At 39.0% G+C, this 22,155-nt stretch overlaps 1 protein-coding gene across 4 annotated transcripts in view; it reads right to left on the reverse strand.

Annotated features, from left to right (window-relative positions):
* The window catches only part of tns1b (tensin 1b), a 213,691-nt gene that overhangs the window by 105,135 nt on the left and 86,401 nt on the right, over positions 1-22,155 (reverse strand). For all 4 annotated transcript variants that reach the window (XM_042001198.1, XM_042001201.1, XM_042001200.1 and 1 more), the window contains exon 3: positions 17,018-17,055. In XM_042001198.1, the coding sequence (XP_041857132.1) occupies positions 17,018-17,055 (38 nt within the window). The remainder of the gene's footprint in view (positions 1-17,017; positions 17,056-22,155) is intronic.

The following is a 22,155-nucleotide window of genomic DNA, read 5'->3' on the forward strand; positions in this document are numbered from 1 at the left end:
AACTCAAACAGGCTGTTCATCAGTCGATCAAATGTTTAAGACCATAACCTTAAAAAGTCCAAATATGTGCAAAAATCTGGTTGGAGGTCTTGCTTATGCAGTCTTACTGCGTCCAACGGACCACATGTAAACAATTCTACCACTTGACAAAAAAGTCCAAGAAAATTGCACTTGTGCTGAGGTGGAGAATCCAATGGGCTGTACATGAACACACGGGCTGATCCTCAACACATATTAAGGCCCTTACTGATGCTGACTGCAGCCCAATAACCAGAAGACGGCATCTGAGAGAGAAGGGCTTAAAGAACAAAGAAATGTCTTCAAAGGCCGCCTCTCCTTCCACGCCACAAACATGCCCCTTCGAAATTTGCATGGGACCACCAAACATGGGACACTGAAAGGTGGAGTAAAGTTTTATTATCTGATGAGAAAAAAATCAACTTGAATAGTCCCGATGGCTTCCAATGTTATTGGCATGACAAGGTGATCCCACTGGAGATGTTTTCTACACAGCACAGTGGAGGAGGCTCCATCATGGCCTGGGGTGCTTTTTTCTTCAATGGAACAATGGAGCTTCAGGTTGTCCAGGGTGTCAAACTGCCACTGGCTATGTGGCGATGTTGCAGCCAGCATCCCTCTTCACTGAGGGCCCTCGTCTGTGTGGTAATGGCTGGGTCTTACAACAGGACATAGCTGACATGCGCAATGCCCGCCTCACTAAGGACTTCTTAGGAGAGTAATGTCACTCTTTTGGGCCATCCTGCACGTTCCCCTGATTGAAATCCCATTGAGAATGTTTGGGGATGGACAGCAAAGGAAATTTACAAGAACAGATGTCAGTTCCAGACAGTGGATGACATCTCCATCCGGTAGAGTGCAGTCCTAGGAACAGCTAAGATACTGCATAGGACCCTCAAGCTCCCAGGACTCCAGTAGAGGACCTGAGCTTAAGATGAACAGCCACCCAGCCTACCCAGGGGAGAGACATTAGGTCAGGCCTCACATGGTTCCTCATAGGAACTGTACAAGTTAAATATGTCATTTTGTATTGTTTGGTTTTACTCACTGTGTGTGTTTGTGTTATTTAATTTGTGCATTCTGACAGCTTTATAAAATCTGAAATGTGTCCAGATGTTTTTGACCCTTAGCTTATTAGCTAGCTGTTTACAGGAATGTTAGCATAACACTGGAGCTATGTCGCATAGCTTCTTCTTCTACTTCTTTGGTATCTTATAGACATTTGAGCCTAATGGAACAATATAATTGTGTTTTGTTTTGTATTTTTTATTTATTTATTTTATTTTATCTGTATTTCTACAAAGACTATTTGTCACACACATTAATCACACTGAGTGAGCTGATGCTTTGCACCAGATTAAGCTAATAGATACTCTCCAAACTCTCCAATATGTTATGTCACAGCTTCTACTTGAGGGTTTAGATTGACAAACATCTGCATCATGATCCATCTCAGAATCAAGAAGTTTCTGCACATTTAGAGAATAATTTCCAGCTTCCTCTCACATGAGCAAAGCGGCTATCAAGCGAAATCTTCTAATAAGTCATTTTGACAGAAGACATAATGGACAAAATCCCAGGTATCAAAACACTCCAAAAGCCATTAAAGCATCTCAGTCTTTTTGTACAAAATTCCTTTGGTACAAACACTTTGGTACTAAAAAGAAACTGCAATGAAATATTGGCTTTGGATCATCTTTAGAGCACATGTTTGCACCAAACATGGAGGGTTGGTTTTGCCCGCTATCAAATGCTTTGGAAACGCTTCAGAAAACAACAGTACAGAGAGGAAGAATGATTGGAGCAATCAGAAAAGGTTTCATTACAACCCACCATCTGAAAATGTGTTGTTTACACACAGCCTCCGCGACGTTAGGTAAAAGCCACTGTGGCAGAAACACTTGTGGAGTGTTTGCACCACATTGCTTTGGGCTGCTGCTTCTGGAAATGAGCTGTGAGACTGAATTAAAACAGTGAAACCAAAACTATTTGGAAAAAAAAGACCCTACAAATCTCAGCATAACCCATAACCAACAGCAGATTCTCAGTAGATTCAGCTTTTTGAGTGACTGCATGCAAATTTAGCAAATTCAGTATTGGAACAATCAGATTTTATCCCATCTGAGTGTTTGCTGTTAAACCCACACATTACAGCAGCTCTCTGGCTTTTAGTGAACTTACATGCAGTAAAATTTCAATTTGCTTCTGCAGTCTCATCAGCTATTATCCAGTAGCAGCAGACAAGGAGACATTACAAAAGAATGTTTAGTACAAATTTGTAGCACATTAGGAATTATACCTTTACATGGAAAGAATGGCCAGCGTCTTTGATGTTGCTAGGAAGTAATTACATGGCAGGTAGCTGGAAAAGCAACACCTTTTGCTGCAGTCTTGTTCACCAGATGTTGGTCCTGTAAAGCGTTATTTAATTTGCTATTTATTACAAGAGCCAGGAAGGAAGGCAGGGCGGCTGGAGAGGCGACATGTGGTTTATTGCAACAAAACAACATTCTTGTTTATAGGAGATAGACATCTTTAATGTAGGGACCAGGTTGAATGTAAGCCAGTGGGAATTCCCTTATTTTTAGTGCCTGCATGTGAGCTTTGCTTTTCACCCACACATCTCATTGCTTTGGAATTGTGCACACCAACAGTTACATCCCAGCAGGTTAGCAACTGCAAAGTTATTCGTGTGTATTTGGGGATCATATCTTTGCCATAACCCACAAGATAACATACGTTGGTGTTCGCAAACCCCCCAAGACTAGCGTGCAATCTGCCGAAAACTGTTGAACCTGAAATTGCCGGTTCAAGAAATGCGTGCCTGACTTTGAGATAGACATGCTTCGACGTGCTTTCTGGTGGTGGGCACATAAAGATTTGGTGCATTACCACCACTGGTTAGGAGGTATGGACCAACTTCTTTCGTCCAGATAATGCCAAATTCTGATTTTTAATATGGCGTGAGAAATAACGTTGTGGTTTTTACATTAATGTGTTAAAAATTAATGCCTTTCACAGAAACACTGAGCCTGTTTTCCTACACATATTGTGCTTTAAAATGTGCAGTTAAAAGTTAAATTTTTACAGTTGTGCATTAATAGCTAATTATAGTTTTTATATATGTGTGTGTATGGATGTATGTATCTATGCATACAAGGTTTCTAGTCTTCTTTAAATCTTTGGGAAATCTAACTTCCCTCAGGATACCTGCCCAAACTTCACTTCAATTCAATTCAATTCAATTCAATTCAATTCAATTCAATGTAATTTAATTTAATTTAATTTAATTTAATTTAATTTAATTTAATTTAATTTAATTTAATTTAATTTAATTCATTTGACAGATTAGTTTTGCAAAAAACGAGAATAGACAGACTTTCTTCTATGAGATGTAGATATTTGTGGAAAAATAATTAAAAACAAAACAAAACAAACAAACAAAGAAAAAAACAAAAAAAAAAAAACAAAAAAAAAAAAACAGGCCATTGTTTCCAACCCAACAATGAGAAAAATAGATAAAACAAAATCTTACAGGTACCTACTTTTCGTGTCATTATATTGTGGAAATTTAATGCAATTATTCCATGAAAAAAGATCAAAAATTAACCTGAACTTGTTTTATATCTATATCTATTTAAGAACATTAGTTAGTTCTTTAGCATTTTCCATTGTGGAAGGTCGAGAGAGTTTATATATTGCTTATTTATAAGCATTATATAAGCTTATATATATGTTTTTGGAAATTCTTCTGTTTTAACCCATAAGAGCCCGAAGTGAAATATATTTTACATACAGTTTCTGAGACATTTTGCTTCAATTTATTGTATAAACTTTGATCAAAATCCTGTTGAACACAATCTGATACTTGTTTTCTGCCCCTAATAGATACCCAGAAGCAGAAAACCATATTATAATATTTTTAATGTATCACATGGTAACAAATGGGAGCTCTCCTTCCCTAAAAAATGTAAATATTTTTGTTACATTTTGTTAAAGGGCCAAATAAAGACCTTATATTAAAAAAATTGGACTTTTCTTACCATTTTTTCATGGGTCGGGCCTTATTGGGTTAAAGTGGTTGTGCAAGTGTTAATGAACCAAAAATGAAGTTAATTTATTCATTATATTAAAAAAAAAAAAAAAAAAAAAAAAATTGGCTGATTAATCGGTAATCTGAATTTTTTTCTGCCAAATATCGGAATCAGTATCGGCCATGGCCATGACTTAATTACGTCTTTCCCAAGCATTGATAGCATTGAAATAGATTTTTCGTCCTCATCTTATTGGGCATATATGAAAAAGCTATGCTACATGACTAACTGCTTTTAAGCAATTACTCATACTGCAAGAGTATGTTAGCCGTTAACACCCTTACTTTCTGTATGTCTGGTTTCCATCAACATATTGTCAACTAAAGCCTTATTTATACTGCTTCTATATATGTAAATAGTCCATGGCAAACAATGCCAAATGTCCCGGCTCCCGTATTCCCACCTGTCCTTTATGTTGGCATGGTTGTTAAAATGGGAAAGTATCCACTAGAGGGCAGGGCAGAGATCAGAGTTCAGCTCTGAGTTCCAGCATCAGTTTCAGACAGTAACAAACACGGCAAGACTGGATGAGACCATGATAATGTACATTCTCAGAAAGAGACATACATTTAAGTTATACAGCCTAACACTGTAGCCACAGTTTCTGATGGTACTGCTCTGTTTGCTCCATCTGGGAACGTGTCCACAGGCTCTCTGAAAACTGAAATGTGCACGTAAAGGATGCAGAAGATGGGCAGGAGGCTCTTTCCATTTGAGTATTTACGTAGAGCATGAATGAGGTTGTAAGCTTGTTACACACTCTACAACAGGGGTCACCAACTCCAGTCCTCAAGGGCTACTGTCCTGCTGGTTTTAGATGTTTCCCTGCTGCAACACACCTGATCTGAATCTTTATGTGCAATGAACAATTGGCCAAATTATTTCATACGTCACAAGAAACTTTATATGCCACATTTGTTGTATAGATTTTTAAATGTTGACAGGTACAGTTAATTTCCTACCCTGACACACTGAAAGACAAGTTTTATGTATTGAGGTATTTATTTATTTTTGTATTTCCATATAATTGTGGTCATTTCAATGTTCCATAGAACGAAAGATTACAAAAAGCAGAGGAATAGAAACACAAACAAGACTTGAAATGAAAGATGTGCAGTGAATAAGATGGAAGAACAGAGAGGAAAACAGAGAGAAAGCAGTCTGGGTGAGGTACTGTTTCATGATTCTGACTCAGGCTTTCCCAGGCAACAGTAGGTCCCCCAGTGACCAGTGGAACATTTCACCAACACCCATGCAGCGTACAAAGCACATCTTACATCAGTTCTTTTTCTACTGGATGGTCATGAAAAAGAACTAGCTCAGACATAGTGGAAGCAGGCATGGGATGGAAAAAGAAATCTGCCACCTGGAATTAACAGACACGTTCGGAGAAATTTGGGTTAAAAAAAAAAAGTCACCAAACCCTTCAAGGAAGGGTTCTCCATCAAGTTATTGCACCTACAGATGTTCTAGCCATCATAGATACTTAGCAAACCAGACAAAATGGTGCATGCTCCGTAAAATAAGGTGCAATAAAATTATACTGCATGGAATTTATGTAAATGTATCTTAAAGAAAGTCATTCCCCAACCACAGCTTGGCTCATGACTGTCTCCTTCATGCACTTGGCCCATTGTTGACATTCTTTCCAACAACTGTTGATTACTCCATCATGTTAAAAGTTGGGCGTCTGCTGTATCTATGCACATTTCACTACCATACTGTTACTAAATACATGGCTAAAAGCCACAGCTCCTTGTGCAAATCCTTTGCTAACACAGACTGGAGCACAAGGTTGTTTTGGTCTTTGTAAAGTTTTACAGACAGTTATCATCACAATTAAGCAATAAGTCATAACTATGTTTGCAATTGTATAAAAATGTATATCAATGAGATTTTTTGTATTTCTATTATTTGAGTGAGTCATATATACAGACAGTGTATGTCTGACATTTTTCAACCACATACAACGATCAGCTGTAACATCATGACCACACACTTTTTATTGAGTAAGTTCCAGGTGATCAGACCAGTCAGGGTGTGGACAAAGAATTTGTGGATATGAGTTGTCTTGCAGTGTCTGGCATCAGGGCATTAATAAAATACCCTGGGAGCTATGGGGTGGGGTCTTTGTGGATTGGGCTTGCTTCCCACAGATGCCTTTGGATCCCATTAGATTGGTATTTGGGGAATATGAACACCTCAGGTTTTAGTGTGGGCCACTGCTGTTCTGCAGGGCAGAGCTGTGACTGGTCTGCAAAATGTTTCCATAGGTGGCAACTGGCAAAGCTGAATCCCTGTTAACAGCAGGATGTTGGTTTTCTCAGCTTTAACAAAAAAAATTAACTTTACCAGTCAGTGATTGTAACAATGTGGATTAGGAAGCTCATTTTTTTTTCACTCTGTAGAAAAAAAAAAAGCTTGGCATGTTTTTATTTTGCTCTGCTTGTTGGCATTATTAACAGGCTTCTTCTAAACAAGAGACGCTTCTGTTTCCACCAGGGAAGCTCCAACATATCCCACTTGATGAGCTTCATTCAGTTATGTAGATGGGATTGTTATTATGACACCGGAAGACTTTGCAATATTTCAGGTGAAAAGTCCAGTTGGGTCTGCTGGACGATGCCATGTTTCTCCAGTATCAGTTTGTTAGTGCATTCAGGCTACATAGTTGCATACAGGACAATCATCAGAATCCTGAAATACTGGATCCCTGTGGAGTACAGCAGACTTTGCTCCAGGGGATCAGCAAGTCCGGTCCTGAAGGACTGGTGCAAACTCGTTAACAGAATTGTACAGAACTTGACAAAAAGCTGTTGGAGAACCATTTTATTTGGATCAGGTGTGACAGCAGAGAAACATTTAAAACCTGAAGGATACCAGCCCTCGAGTATATGATCTCTGTTAGTCTTTCAGTTTTTCTATGTTCAAGATGTTGGTAAAAATTAACGCATCTCTGTGTTGAGTTGAATGTGCAGTGAATGTCTGCTTTACCCAGAATTCATAGTGGCTTTTTTGGTGGGGGTGGGTGGCGTTGAGGGGGTTGGCGTTGAGGGGGTTGGCGTCCTACTCCAGACCACTTGGCCCAGTGGCCTGCATGGTCTAGATGTTTGCCTGGTGCAACCCACCTGATTTAATTAATGGGTCATAAAGAGGCTGGTGCAGAGCTTAAAAACAAGGTGTAGGATCAATTAAATTTTTTTCAGGTGTGTTGCAGCAGGGAAACATCTAGAACATGCAGGCCACTGGATCAAGAGGTCCAGAGTTGGTGATCCCTGCAACAAACTAAGACCTATAAATATTTTCCTACATACTATGATTATTTATCTTTTTAAATATATACTTTCCAGTTTACAGTGTTTGTATTGAGACGAGATGAATTTAACATATGTGCCTAAATTCAACAATGGCTGGTTAACAATGCCGACCAGAAGCCCACATTATCTCGTAAAAACACAGGAGTATTTAGTTTTTTATTTCTTGTTAGTCCAGGAAAACAGAGCTATTTTTCTTGTTGAATGCAGGATGCTTCAGTAGTAGATGATGACTGTTTATAAAAGAATTAGCTTACAACTTGCTTTATTGCCCAGCTCCCTCCTCCCAGCTTGATATTTCATTTGTTTGCCCTTCCAGAAATGTACAAACTGCAACAAATATTGAATTTTAGACTCATATATTCTCATCTGCATAAGGAATTATTTGGAAATCTCAGTGGTCATAAAGCCAAAGACAATATTTCTCACTCTGAATTAGAGGTCATATGATTAATCCCATGCTCGAGTTTTTGTCGGGATCCTTATAGCATTTGGTATTATTGGGAGGAGGGCAGAGAAGCAAGCATGTGTTCTGTCCTGTGACTTCTAATTCAATTAGCTGCTGGCTGGGTCGGTATTTGATCTCACTGGGAGCTACTTTCTTGAAAACATAATTTGGGCAGCTACCGTGGCATATACCCATGGGAATATTTTAATTATGAACACACTCAGACCATTTTAATTTTACCCTAACGAATCCCCGTCTCCCAGTCTGTCACACCAGTCTGTAATTGACACGGCTGTCTCGTATGTTTTCTTAACAGAGGTTGACCCCCACCCCATGTACTGCAACTCCCATTTCACTCTCTCTGTAGAGTCATCACATGAAAAAGAAAGGAAGCTGTTAATGTTGTCATCGTGAACATATTTTACTTTCCTCGTGCTTGTAGACCTGTTTAATCCTGAAAAAAACAATGTTTCAACTTCCTTTAATCACTAGCTTATTAATTAGCATTAAAGAGAAGTCAAACTAAAAACAGCCTGACTTGATAAAACAAATCAAGATAATTAAGTAAAACATAATAATTAGCTGGAAGGGTTTCTAGAATTTAAACAAACCTAAGGGTGGAGTTGATGGAGTCCTGAATCATTTCAATCTGAAAGTCTTGAATGTAATGGATGCTGTTGCACCGATATGAATCAAGAGCACCTTAAGCAAACAGAAAAGACCATCTAGAAACACCACTGTGGTCACGAGCCTAAAAAGAGAATGCAGAAAAACTGAGCTAAAATGGCGGAAAACTAAACTTCAAATTCACTATGAGCTGTACAAACAAAGCCTGCGTAACTATAACAATGAGCTGCACAAGGCCAGAGAGCTGCATTTATCTGAAATGATTAACAAGAATGTCAACAATTCTCGCACTCTGTTGCTATGATTGAAAAACTTACAAATCCTCCTAAATAGTTCAGCGCAGAGCTCCTTTCCACTGAGAAATGCAACCAATTGGCTGTTTCTAGCCATAAATGAAAACAATTACACAAAATATTAATTTCACACAGTCAAACACGAAAACTAGTCTGTGTCTAAAACCTGAAAATAATAATGATGTTATGACACAATTTAATATGGTCGATTTAAAAATCCTACAGGAAATAGTTTGGCACCTGAAATCAACAACATGCACTCTGGACATGAAAAAAAAATGAAGCCACTCCTAAGCCACTCTCTATAATAAATGATAGACCTTTCTCTAACCTCTTTTATATCCAAAATTATTAAGAAAGTTGTATTTCACCAGCTTAATGACTTTTTAAATGAAAGTGGAAATCTTGATAAATTTCAGTCCGGCTTCTGACCTCATCACAGCACTGAAACAGCTCTGGTCAAAGTGCTAAATGACATTAGATTGAATACTGATTCTGGTCAAGTATCAGTCCTGGTTCTGTTGGATCGCAGTGCTGCGTTTGATACTGTAGATCACAGAATCCTGTTGCACAGGCTGGAAAACTAGGTTGGACTTTCTGGAGCGGTCCTTAACTGGTTCAGGTCCTATTTAGAAGGCCGGAGTTATTTTGTTACGATCGGCAGCTATGAATCTGAGCAAGTGGCCATGACTTGTGGAGTCCCCTGCTATGCAGATGATACACAACTTTATGTGTTCTGTTTGGTAGCAAACAAGAGGGTCAGCATTGGTAAACATCTGGAGACTCAGGCTCTTAAAATCACCGACCAAGTTAGTAACCTTGGAGTGTTGACCTGACTTTCAGCAGCCACATCAAAGCTTCACTAAGAAGCTTTTTACCAGTTTAGAAACATCAACAGAATTAAAAGTTTAGTCTCCCAGGAAGACCAAGAGAAACTCATCCGTGCATTCATCTCCAGTAGGCTGGATTACTGTAATGGTCTTTTAACAGGACTTTTTAAAAAGAGCATTAAACATCTGCAGCTCATCCAAAACGCTGCTGCTAGAGTTTTAACCAGGACTAAGAGATCTGAACACATCACATCATTTTAAAATCTTGACACTGGTTTCCAGTTTATACTGGTTTCCAGTCAGTCACAGAATAGATTTTAAAACCCTTCTGATTGCTTACAAATCCCAGGATGGTTTAGGACCAGAATGCATCTGTGATATGTTCAGAGAATATAAACCTAGCAGAGCTCTTAGATCCAAAGACTGGTCAGCTAATCCAGGCCAGAGTCCAGGCTAAACATGGAGAAGCAGCATTTAGCTGTTTTGCTGCAAACAAGTGGAACAAACTGCCAGTGGAGATTAAACTTTCACCAAATGTAGACATTTTTAAATCCAGGTTAAAGACTTTTCTCATGCACCTATGCATGAAATCAGCACAGTAACACAGTGTAATGTAGTTTATTATTTTATTGTGATTTTTGCTATTTGTGCTGTCTTTTACTACTTTTTAATGCTTTCGATGCACCATCTTTAATGCTTTTAAAGTTTTATGTAAAGCACTTTGATTTGTGCTGTACATGAAATGTGCTAAACAAATAAACTTGCCTTGCCTAGAATGACACTAGTTTTAAAGTTTTAGTTCTGAATAACATCATGCTACAGAGAAAACAGCAAGTTGACTAAAGTAAGCGATAAAAGCACTTTATGCCTGGTCTTACTTGAGCTGGAACACTAAGAAGTTTTCATAAGAAAAAACAAATGTGCTGAACTAAAAGGACACAAATTTCAGTTATTACCTGAGTGATAAAATAATCATGTTATGGTATTGCCAAAATGTGGTTAGCATTAGGAAAAAGGTTTGTTTGGGGTTCAGTTTGGCTCTGTAAGTCTCTGTAATGATAGAGGAATACATTCGATTTAGTTGTTTACCTAAGACCACCTTCTATATTGACAAATGGTGACTGGAGTCTTGATAAAACAGCAGTATGTGATGCTGTAAGAAGTAAGTAATTCTTTTAAAAGGCCTCAAAATGCAATGCAGGCAAAAAAGGAAACTAGCCACTACATGTTTGAAACCGCTGATAAGTATCATTTGCTCATCAGAAATAATTAATGGGTGAGAAAATGGTAAGAGACGTTATGAAAGTAAGTGGTAGCTAACATTAGCATTCTCTATTGGCTCCATTAGCTCCTGGCTGTCATGCATGATGCTCCATCTGACAGATGTAAGGCACAGCCTCAGAACAATACTTTTGGAGTACAATTTTATGATTATTTTCAGGCAGTGAGTAAAATAAAATGCTGAATTTTTGTATACCTGCACAGTGGGGAACAAATAAACAATCCAAACACAGCTTATCACAGCCTTGTGATGGTTCATCACACTTTTTATCACCGTTTTCTGCTAGCAACACAGCTTGCATGACCAAATATACCTGAAATTACACTACAATACAATACAAACTTAGTCCAAAATAATAGTTAAAATAAATAAATAAATACAAGTGGTTTTCAGTGTGCAGAAAGAACAACAAAAGCTTCACCGGGGATCTGAAGTTGAAGGGCTTGCTCTGTAAAAATCTAACCACCTGGCTGTTTGCATGAAGGTATCTGCTGGCAGACAGATTCCCTCACCCTTCACAGTTATAGATCTAAACAATGCTGACCAGCTGAGGATCAGGCCACCTGCAAACCTGACGATCTCCTGAAAAAATGCACCTCACATGTGTGCATATAGGTGTTTGAGCGTGTCAAAGATCTCGGGGCGATAAATTATACAAGAAAGGTGGAGTGCCTTATTATTCTTTGCTGTATCAGCGACTTCATATCTTCAGCAGATTGCTTTGAAATGTAAAAAATGTTGGAAGAACCACTGACATGAACACAGTGCCAGAACGACTACTAAGCTCGTTGTGTAGTTTCATCCAGAAACTTTCTGGAAGGGAATAAATTGATGTTCGAGACGGCAACTGAACGCTGCACCTCAACCTGTGGATTTTATTATTTATTACTATTTGAATTCCTTCCCTAAAATGTTCCAGTAGCATCCTTCATGCTTGATAAGCATGACTAAACATCAAGTGTTGGTAAAAATCCTGCCATTTTTAGCCAAACAAAAGGAGCCATTATCAGCTTTTCACTTGGCAAACTTGATGAGCTGAATGAGGACATCAGCATTCATCCACCAGCAAGCAGCCTGCCTCTAACCCCGAAATGCTGTGTTCAGTGAAAGGAACTGAAGGGGTCACAAACAACAAATCTGAAATAACAAAAACGCGAGGTGGAAGTGAGCCAGCACAAAGAAGCGCTCGTTTTTCTCCACATTTTCATAACATGCCGCCTTGAGACTTTCAGGAGCTGGGAAGAATGAAAACAAGTGCTTCATCATTTTGAAGCTAGGTATGAAAAAAAAAAACTGGAGAAAAAGTGGACATGTTCTTGCACTCCTCTTTCATTGGTAAGGGTGGAACATGGCGGTTTCCCTCTCAAAACACACTTGAGGGGCAACAAAGGATCAGAGCAACCCAACAAGGTTAAGTCAGCACTTCAACTTTAAGTGAAAAGAGGAAGAGTTGAACTACTGTAACTACAGTCATGGAGGATGAATAGAGGCAGAGGAAGCTAAGGGTCTATATAGTTCATTCACACACTCGCTCTGCATGTTGGATCAGTTATGATAATGAGAATAATTTTGTTTGAAAGAGCCTTTTAAAACACTGAAGGACAGCAAACAGACAAAAGAAAAATCACAGAGACAAAAAACTGACTTTAAGTCAGTATAGAAAATCTAAAAGAATGTAAAATGGAGTAGTGTGAAGGGAACTAGGTGGATTAAGATATTTCAAACAATAGTGTCTCCAGGAGGGGTCGAGGACGACCCAGTGCTATTGAACAAGTTACTCAGAAGAGGGAAACTAAAAAAGTCTTTTTTTTTTTTCGCTGTTCAAACATAACTTAGCCTTTTAGTCCTCAGTGTGCAAGGGTCTGTAGAATAAAAACAGCATCTTGCAGATAGGTGGTCTTGTTTATTTCTTACCTCCACCACTGTAAAATGTAACATTGGTTTTAATAGAGTATATCTAGTGGATATGACTTAATTTTAACCTAGTTATTAGTAACACTATTGTATTCTTAAATAAGTTATATGAACTTTGGAGGGCAAAATGTTGAAAAAACTAACATACTTAAGTTGAATCAGTTTAAGATAAGTACATGAGGAAAGGTAACGGTGGGGGAGTAGGATTTCCCACAATGCATTTCACTTCTATCATCAACAAATTAGAGATAATTCACTGAAAGAAACTTTTAACTTTTACTTTAACTTTGGCAAATTAGTATTTAGTAATATTACACAATACTTTTTAAATAAGTTTTTTTCCACAACCTCATGAACTTACAGCAAAATCAAATTGATCAAGTTTGTAAAATTTAGACAAACTAAAACCATGTTAGTTAATTGTACTCAATCACTCACATTAACAAAAACTTAATTTTTTGAGGCAATGAGTTTGCATATATTTTAAGTAAAGCCACCTAATTTCATTTTACAGTGTATGAGTGAAACCAATAGAAATCAATCTATTAATTTGTGTTTTTTTTAAATAAATAATTATACAGTGGAATATAGCAGGATTTTGCTCACCTGAGGTTGTATTTATCTTCTTTTAAATTTGATAATCCATCCAACCATTGTCTGCCGCTTATCTGGAGTTGGGTCGCAGGGGCAGCTGCCTAAGCAGGGAAAACCAGACTTCCCTCTCCATCACATTCACCAGCTCATCCAGGGGGATCCCGAGGCCTTTCCAGGCCAGCCAAGAGATGTAGTCCTTCCAGCATGTCCTGGGTCTTCCCCGAGGCCTCTTTCCAGTGGGACGTGCTCGGAACACCTCATCAGGGAGGCGTCCAGGAGGCATCCTGACCAGATGCCCGAGTGGAGGAGAAGGGACTCTACTCTGAGCCCCTCCCGGATCATCGAGCTTCTCACCCTATCCCTAAAGGAGAGCCCGGCCACCCTGCGGAGAAAACTCATTTCGCCTGCTTGTATTTGCGATCATGTTCTATGTCACTACCCACAGCTCGTGACCATAGGTGAGGGTAGGAATGTAGATCGACCGGTAAATTGAGAGCTTTGCCTTTTGGCTCAACTCCCTCTTCACCAGGACAGAGCGATGCAGCGTCCGCATCACTACAGATGCTGTACCGATCCTCATGTCGATCTCCCGCTCCATCCTTCCCTCACTCTTAAACAAGACCCCGAGATACATGAACTCCTCCACTTGGGGCAGGACCTCATTGCCGACTCGGAAAAGGCAGTCCGCCCTTTCCCGGCTGAGGACCATGGTCTCGGATTTGGAAATGCCGATTCTCATCCCAGCCGCTTCACACTCAGCTGCGAATTGCTCCCGTGAGAGGTCAAGTTCACGACCCGATAATGCCAACAGAACCACATCATCTGCAAAGAGCAAAGACCCAATCCTGAGGCCAACAAACCGGATCCCCTCAACACCACGGCTGTGCCTAGAAATTCTATCCAAAAAAGTTATGAACAGAATTGGTGACAAAGGGCAGCCTTGGTGGAGTCCAACCCTCACCGGAAACGATTCTGATTTACTGCGGGCGATGCGGACCAAGCTCTGACACCGGTCGTACAGGGACCGGACAGCTCATACAAGGGGGTCTGGCACTTCATACTCCCGGAGTACCCCCACAACAGTCCCCAGGGGACACGATCAAACACCTTCTCCAAGTTCACAAAACACATGTAGACTGGTTGAGCGAACTCCCATGCCCCCTCAAAGACCCTGAAGAGAGGGTAGAGCTGGTCCACTGTTCCACGATCCGGACGAAAACCACACTGCTCCTCCTCAATCCGAGGTTCGACTATCCGACGGACCCTCCTCTCCAGCACCCCTGAATAGACCTTCCCAGGGAGGCTGAGGAGTGTGATCCCCCTGAAGTTGGTGCATACCCTCCGGTCTCCCTTTTGAGGTGGGAGACCACCACCCCAGTCTGCCAGTCCAGGGGAACTGTCCCCGATGTCCACGCAATAATGTAGAGGCGTGTCAGCCAAGACAGCCCTACAGCTTTGTGCATAAAAATTCCTCTATAAATAAAATATGATTTGATTTGATAATGCCCCAAAATATGAGCCAAAATCTCCTGTAAAATTCTCCTGTTGGTATTCACTTTTGTTTTTAGTGTCTTGGTGAACTGGGTGATGTCATTCTTCCACAGTTAGAAGGAAAAAACAACACATATTAGCCATTTTTACACTCATTTTCATTTTCCACTGAAAGTTATAGAAAACACCACTTTTAAGTTGTATTAGGTTATTTATAGGTTTTCTTAAAGGGGAGAAATAATCAACGAAACATAAAATTCCTTCTTTTTAGTTCTAAGTTTAGCTGCTCTATAAAAAGAAAAGACTGTATTGTAACTCCACTGATGCTGTTTTATGGAATTTATATTATTTTATTTAGAAAAAAATTTAAAGCAGACTGAGGTTTCACCTTTCCTTAAAATTTTCACAGCACGATGTCGGGAAAGTCCTGGACATTCAGTCTCTTTATTTATTCATAAGGGAGATAAGTTTGAGCAAAAGGAAGAGGACATGTGGAAAAAAAAAAGAAACAGAAACAAATGGACAGTGTGGAAAGTTTTTCTTAGAAACCTGTCCTTGTTTCACTTCCACGCTGATCCAATATGCCATTTCTGGCTCCTTCCTGTCACCACCCGGATGAGAAATTTTACCAACAAGATTTAACACATTTCTCACATCCACTTGTTAGAAAACATGAGTGAGGGTGGGGGACACAATGTGTGACCATTTGTTTGCAGTTATCAGGTGAAATATGGCCCCCATATTAGTCTTATCTCCTGACAACGATTCATAACTGTCACGTGTATTTGAGAAACCTGTCCCAGCTTTGGTTATTATGGGAGTTTTAGATTCCTTGTGTGTAAGATGTGATTGACTGTATTCAAAAAAGGAAACTCTGGCTGCTTTTAAAAATAAATAAAAGATGAAAAATGTACCCTTCTGCCTCATGGCCGACTGAGAGCCGATAGAGATCGTGCTTGACCCTGTCGCCGTCACTCCCTTGTTTTTCATCTCAGGACTGTTAGCAAATTGCTTCCTGTCAAAGCTATGACAAATCTGAGCTGAAATGTTTACAAAAGGAAATACTGCTGTGTTTTTTGGAGATGGAAAGTCACAGATTTGTGTGTGTAGACGCTGGCAGTTTCTTCTGGCCTTTTGTTGCGGCTTCTCCCACAAATTTGACCCCTGGCTTCCTGAAACTCAAACGTTATCAAGAACTATGTGCTGTAGACTGTTGTTCGTCACACTTTGATCTTCAAAACAGCTGCATGAAAACAAGAACCCAGCCCAACAGTTAAATGGATTCTTCCTTTGACCAAACTCCACCTCCCCACTGAGTTTCATGACAATTAGCTAAATATCAGGTGCTAATAGGAAGACATATGTTAAGGCTTATGTTCCACCACAACAGCTCTCATCCATACACTGTTTCTAAGTAGTAGATGGTCACATTGCTGGCCAAAGACCCCTACTCACATTTAATGTGGCCTGCACCCCTTGGCATTTCCTGCTTGCGGGCAAATTTGGCAACCAGCACCTATTTCAATAATGGATACCAGATGAAGGGTGTGTGCAGAGGTGTGTGCATGAGCCGTATGCTTCTTTGTGAGATTCAGCTGGAAAACCCTAAATGGAAATCGTACCTCCATACTCACAAAGCTTGTCCAACACAAACGTCAACTTCTCTCTGTTTTTTTTCCCCCATTTTCTTGTATCTGCTGCTGCCTTTTCACAACAACATGAATCAGGGGGACGAATCAGAGGTCCTCTATTTTTAGGCAAGGGGCGATCTTCAAGATGAGAAGTTCATCCAATGTAAACACATTCTGGTACATTGAGCACTTGTTTAGACATTCTTAAGATTTTTTTTTTTGCAGAACATAAACTCCCTAGACTCCACCCACCCATGCTTCTACATGTATATACACACATACCCTAAAATGGGAAGCTGACTCCACCTAAAGAATCATTTTTTATGCAGGGATTCTTATGTGCTTTACAAGGAAAGTTTAGACTTTTAGAGAAGGCTATGTTATGTTCTTTGATGTGGAAAGCAAAACATGATGCAGAAGAGCATCGACAACACACAGAAACTATATGTAAATGTGACAATGTGTTGCCTTTGATTCTTACCTTGACTTCACATTTCTTGTGGCAAGCTATTCGGCACACTGGAGGAAACAGAAACAAAGAAAGAAACAAGAGAAAATACAATTAACAGTTCATAAAAAATTCTGCAGCATCATGGCGAAATCCAGAGGCATGAAAAGGTCCATACAAATCCCACAGAGTTTGTTCTGTGGTCAAAATCAAATATCTGCTCGCTAATACTGCCCAGTGTCAGCTGTGTGCTCTCAGGACTCTGGCTCACTCTCAAAGGTTTAATTCATTACTCTAAAAGGACGACACACTGAAAGAGGTTTGATGTCTGACTCACTGCTTTAATTAACTTCAGCAACGAGTAAAATACGCAGGGTGGTCTTTCTTTTTCTGCTGAAATCTCTCTGTTTAATAAAAATCTACACAATCAAACAGTTTTTATAGTCGCCACACAATAAATTGTTTTATAGTTTCATGTCTGAGCTTATAAACTTAAATATAGACAGAGCTGAAGTGCACAGTATAAAGAAACTATTACATTTAGTAAAACACATTATTCTTTTCCAGAAAAATCATATATAATAAAGATATGTCACCTTTTCCATAATGTGGACAAATCCCCCCCCCGCATATAAAAGATGGACACAAACTGGACTTTTGCTTCCGGTTTGTGATAGAAACTCATTTCATGTCATTCCTTTTTTGTAAAATACTCTTAAGCATCAATCATGGAATTTTTTGTTTTTTTGTTTTGTTTTATTTTAAAAGTGTTTTCAATTTATCTGGGTCACATTTTCTCCTTTTTCTTGTTCCTGTCTCTTCCTCCATTTTATTGGATGGGAAGTCAGTGCAGGTTTCCTCCTGTAAAAGTGTGTCTTTTTGCAAGATACTGAACCTACAATTCCTCGTACCCCCTTTTGCAGGTGTTAGAAACTATGAACTTCTAGGAACTGGTTTGATTTCCCATAGCCAGAAAGCCACCACAGAACGCAACTTTAAAATCTCTCTTCCAACACTTCATTTGAACATCGTCATGGTGTATTCTGATCTTCTGGAGTTCCCTAAACTGTGTCCAGACAATTTATCTCTCTTTGTCTGCAGATGGTACCAGTATAGTTTATAAAGTTGTAATCTATAGCTGTGGGGCTGTACTAAGTAACGTGGCACTCTTTGAGCATTTTTATAGTTTATTTTACACTCCAATTTAAAAATCTTGAATAACTGAAATTATATGTGGTCCAAAAATACACTCAGTGAAAACTTAATATGACATAGTTTCCCTACATTATATTAAAACTACTCTAGTGTACATAACATGATTAGCACTGTTATTTAGCTTCATGCTAACATCAGGTTAATGACCTTGCATAACATTAGCAGTTGCCCTTGTACAGGGAAAAAATATCTTCTGGAAATATGCAGCTAAATATATTTAAAGGGTGACTAGTTAGAAAATTATAAAATTTACTTTAAATTGGTGTAGTTAGACTTATGATTCATGCAGGTCTGGGAAGAAATTTCTGTCCTACTCCAGTGATCTGTCAATCACCTGAGTTGTCACCTGGTATGTCCAATCAGATTTCAGAGGTGACAGGTGTCACCCTGACCACCCCTCTAGCTCCATTGCTGCCCTGAAGGTCTGACTAATATCACTGATACAGTAAAACCTTTCTCTGACATGGAGAATGCTGAAAGAACTGATCTGGCTCTGAACCACAACTGAACCATTTTTGTGGAAAAGGTTCTGTTTCTGATGTGTTCATTGTTAAGGCCCATTTATGCTTGGCACAAAGGACGGATACGCAGACGGACGGACAGTTTTGTCCGTCTTCTGCGTTGGTTACACGCGTTATTTGGTCCGTTTGCAGGGAGCTTAGCTATCTGTCTGATAAATACCACCGGAAATCGTGGGGGCAGTGCTGAGCAGAAAAGCCGACATGTGACTTGCAAAGAAAACAAACCAGAGAAAAAGAAGAAGACCAGGAAGGGAACAAAAAAGCAGAAGTAGAATAAAGACGGGCACAACACTGTAGAAAAACAGATGTTTAGGTTGTGTTGGGAAGCATAATTGCTGCCAAACGATGTCTGAAACTAGCGTCGGCTTGCGGGAGTGAACTCTGAACTCAGCACTGCCCGCCAGTGGAGGAAATGACTCAACAACCGTAGCAATGCAAAAGAGACATGGAAGTATGAAGACAGCGACACATGACAACGTTTGAAACGGACGTCACTATTTACGTACGTAAGGGAGCATAAATGAGCCTTTAACGTGTATCACAGATAAAAGTTTTGCACAAAGAACCCCTGAATGGTCAAACGGGTCCTGTGCTATAAAGTTGTTTTACAGGTTAGGAAGGCTAGCAAAAAACAGAAATTATGTCAATTTGACCATTTAACAGTTTTTTGTGTATTAAGACTGTACTGGTAAATCTAACTAATTTAAAAAAAAAAAAAAAAAAAATTACATGCTAATCATAACACTACGCTAACACTAGCATGCTAGTCTGTCGAAGGTGTAATATTCACCAACGTCATTAACTCAGTGTAGCATTATACTGTGTAAATGTTTATCAAATGATAAAAATATATTTAGTTTAGCAGGCATTTAGTGAGAAATTAGTCTGCTTTAGTGGAATTTTGAAAGAAATTTCCACACAAATGTCTGATTGGCCATTGTTTTTGTGTTAATTTGCATGTTATCAATAAGAAAAGACGTTATCCCAAATACAAGGAAAGGAGTTTTTACAACTCTACCAGTATATTAATTAAACTTCAAAGAATCCCATCAAAAACAAGCAACTTTGGAATAAGGAGGAAACCGTTTTCATTCAAATCTTATGAAACAAAATCAAAGAACTTATTTGACTGATTTCAACTCATTTTTTAGGCTTTTCTTCTTCAGTCAAGCCCTCTCTGAGGGCTCCCACTGGGTCTACAAATGAGGGTCAATAGGGGGTAACACCTGGGCCGGCAGCTCATAAATTGTCAGATCCTCTCGAAGGACTAAGAACCAAAACACAGCTCGGTGTGCTGAGGTGTAGGATTTCCAAATAAAGGAGGCTGCAAGCTTTTCCTGGAAGGCTCTACACCTTATGTAATAAGTTATTCTTCCTGTTTCAAGCCACATTTTTCAAAGTATTTGTAATATTTATAATGATTAGTTGATAAGTAATTGATATGAGTGTAGATGTTGGCCAGTCCTAATATTGTGTGAGATTGAAGATTATGTCTGTTATTTCAGCAGTCCAGACTTCTTCTGAAACCCTCTACCATCTGTGTTTGAGATACAATAATCTTCTTAAGAACTACTGATGAGTCGAGTAAATTCCAATTTCAGTTCCAATTTCAAGGCCAGCTGTGGTTACACATGTAGCTTACCACACAAAATCCAGCAGTTTCTCAATAAAGGTAAGAAAAACTAAAAGTCACAGCTGGGCTACCAAAAGCTTATCGACCTATAGTAAATCTCTATATCTACGTTTGCTTTTTAACAACACGTGCCTACATTTTGCCTTACGTAAAACACCACGTATGCTCACAAATGGTTAAAAAAAAGACATTTCCAAGGCTCCAAATGTGTCATATGTGCACATTGTCCTGTGTTAATTGCTGAATGATTGTATTTTGCGTTATGTGAAACTAACACAAATGTGAAATTGAACAACTATCACATTCAAAGAACTCATAAGAAGTTCAGCTGAGATAGAGACTGTCACAAGATACGAGTTTAATATTATTACATAATTTTTATATTTATATATTTTATACTGTGCTGTCAATCCTGGTTGGTGAGTGTCTGGGATAAACTAAATAAACCTTGGTTAAATAATATGCATTGAAATATACATAAATTGTAAATGTGTGGCCAAAATATGAAAATATGTCAAACAAACAAATAAATAAATAAATAAAACTTGTTTAACAATTAATATAATTTTTTAAATACATTTATGAATTAATATAAAATCATTAATTATTAACACAATTCAACATACATATTAAAATAAGCATTTAAAAAACCTACTACAACATTTGGATTTCCCGCATGGCATTAATAATGTATTAATAATCCCCAACCATTTGATTGGGGATTAAAACACAGGGTTAAACATGAAATGATACAGGATAACAGGTCACAAAATATTAAAAACAACATACTGAAAAGAAAAAACCTATTATGTTTTTTGTGAGCTTGGGCAGGATGGATGGACCTGCATAGAAAAGAAAATATGAATTAACCTCTGTTTTAGCTGTGAACAGACAGCGTGTACGAACTGAAACAAGTGACAGTGGGAAGCTTCTGTTTCAGACTCAAATGTATAATTACATCATGGGACACTTAGTTTCTATTTAAGCCCTAGCAGAGCTATATTTGCACCCGGGGGGTGACATGTGAAAGGCTTTTTAACTTCTTAATTAGAGGCCTTCAAATGTGGGTGGCACCATGAAATTCTACCAAGATACACAGAAAGTGAGTTCCCAGGGTCAGACTGAACATGACACACAAAGTCAGTCACGGGATTCAGATCAGCTCCACAACAGAACCAAAATACAGAAACACCAGAAGCATTTTCTCAACCTTCAAAAGGGCTTGCAGACGTTCAGCTATAGTGATTATATTTATAATCAAATGACATGGTTGTTGGTCTAAGTATTTACTGGGATTTTTACACACAACCATCTCCAGGGTTTACAGAGAACGGTCTGAAGAAGAGAAAATATCCAGCAAGCAGCAGTTGTCTAGACCAGAATGTCTTGTTGATGTCAGAGTACAGAGGAGAATGGACAGACTGGATGGAGATGATAGAAAGACAACAGCAAGTCCAATCAGCACTGGTTCCTACCAAGATCTGCAGAACAGCATCTCTGAACACACAACACGTCCAACCTTGAAGCAGATGGACTACAGCAGCAGAAGACCACACCGGGTGCCTCCTGTCAGCTAAGAACAGGAAACTGAGGCTACAATTCACACACACTCACCAACACTGGACAATAGAAGATGGAGAAACGTTGCTGGTCTGATGAGTCTCCATTTTAGCTCCACACTCAGGTGGTAGGATCAGAATTTGGTGGAAACATCATGATAATATGATTCCATCCTGCTTTGGATCAACAGTTTAGGCTGCTGCTGGTGTAATGGTGTGGGGATATTTTCTTGGCCCACTTTG

Source organism: Melanotaenia boesemani, chromosome 12 (assembly GCF_017639745.1).
Source record: "Melanotaenia boesemani isolate fMelBoe1 chromosome 12, fMelBoe1.pri, whole genome shotgun sequence".
NCBI classification, from domain to species: Eukaryota; Metazoa; Chordata; class Actinopteri; order Atheriniformes; family Melanotaeniidae; genus Melanotaenia; species Melanotaenia boesemani.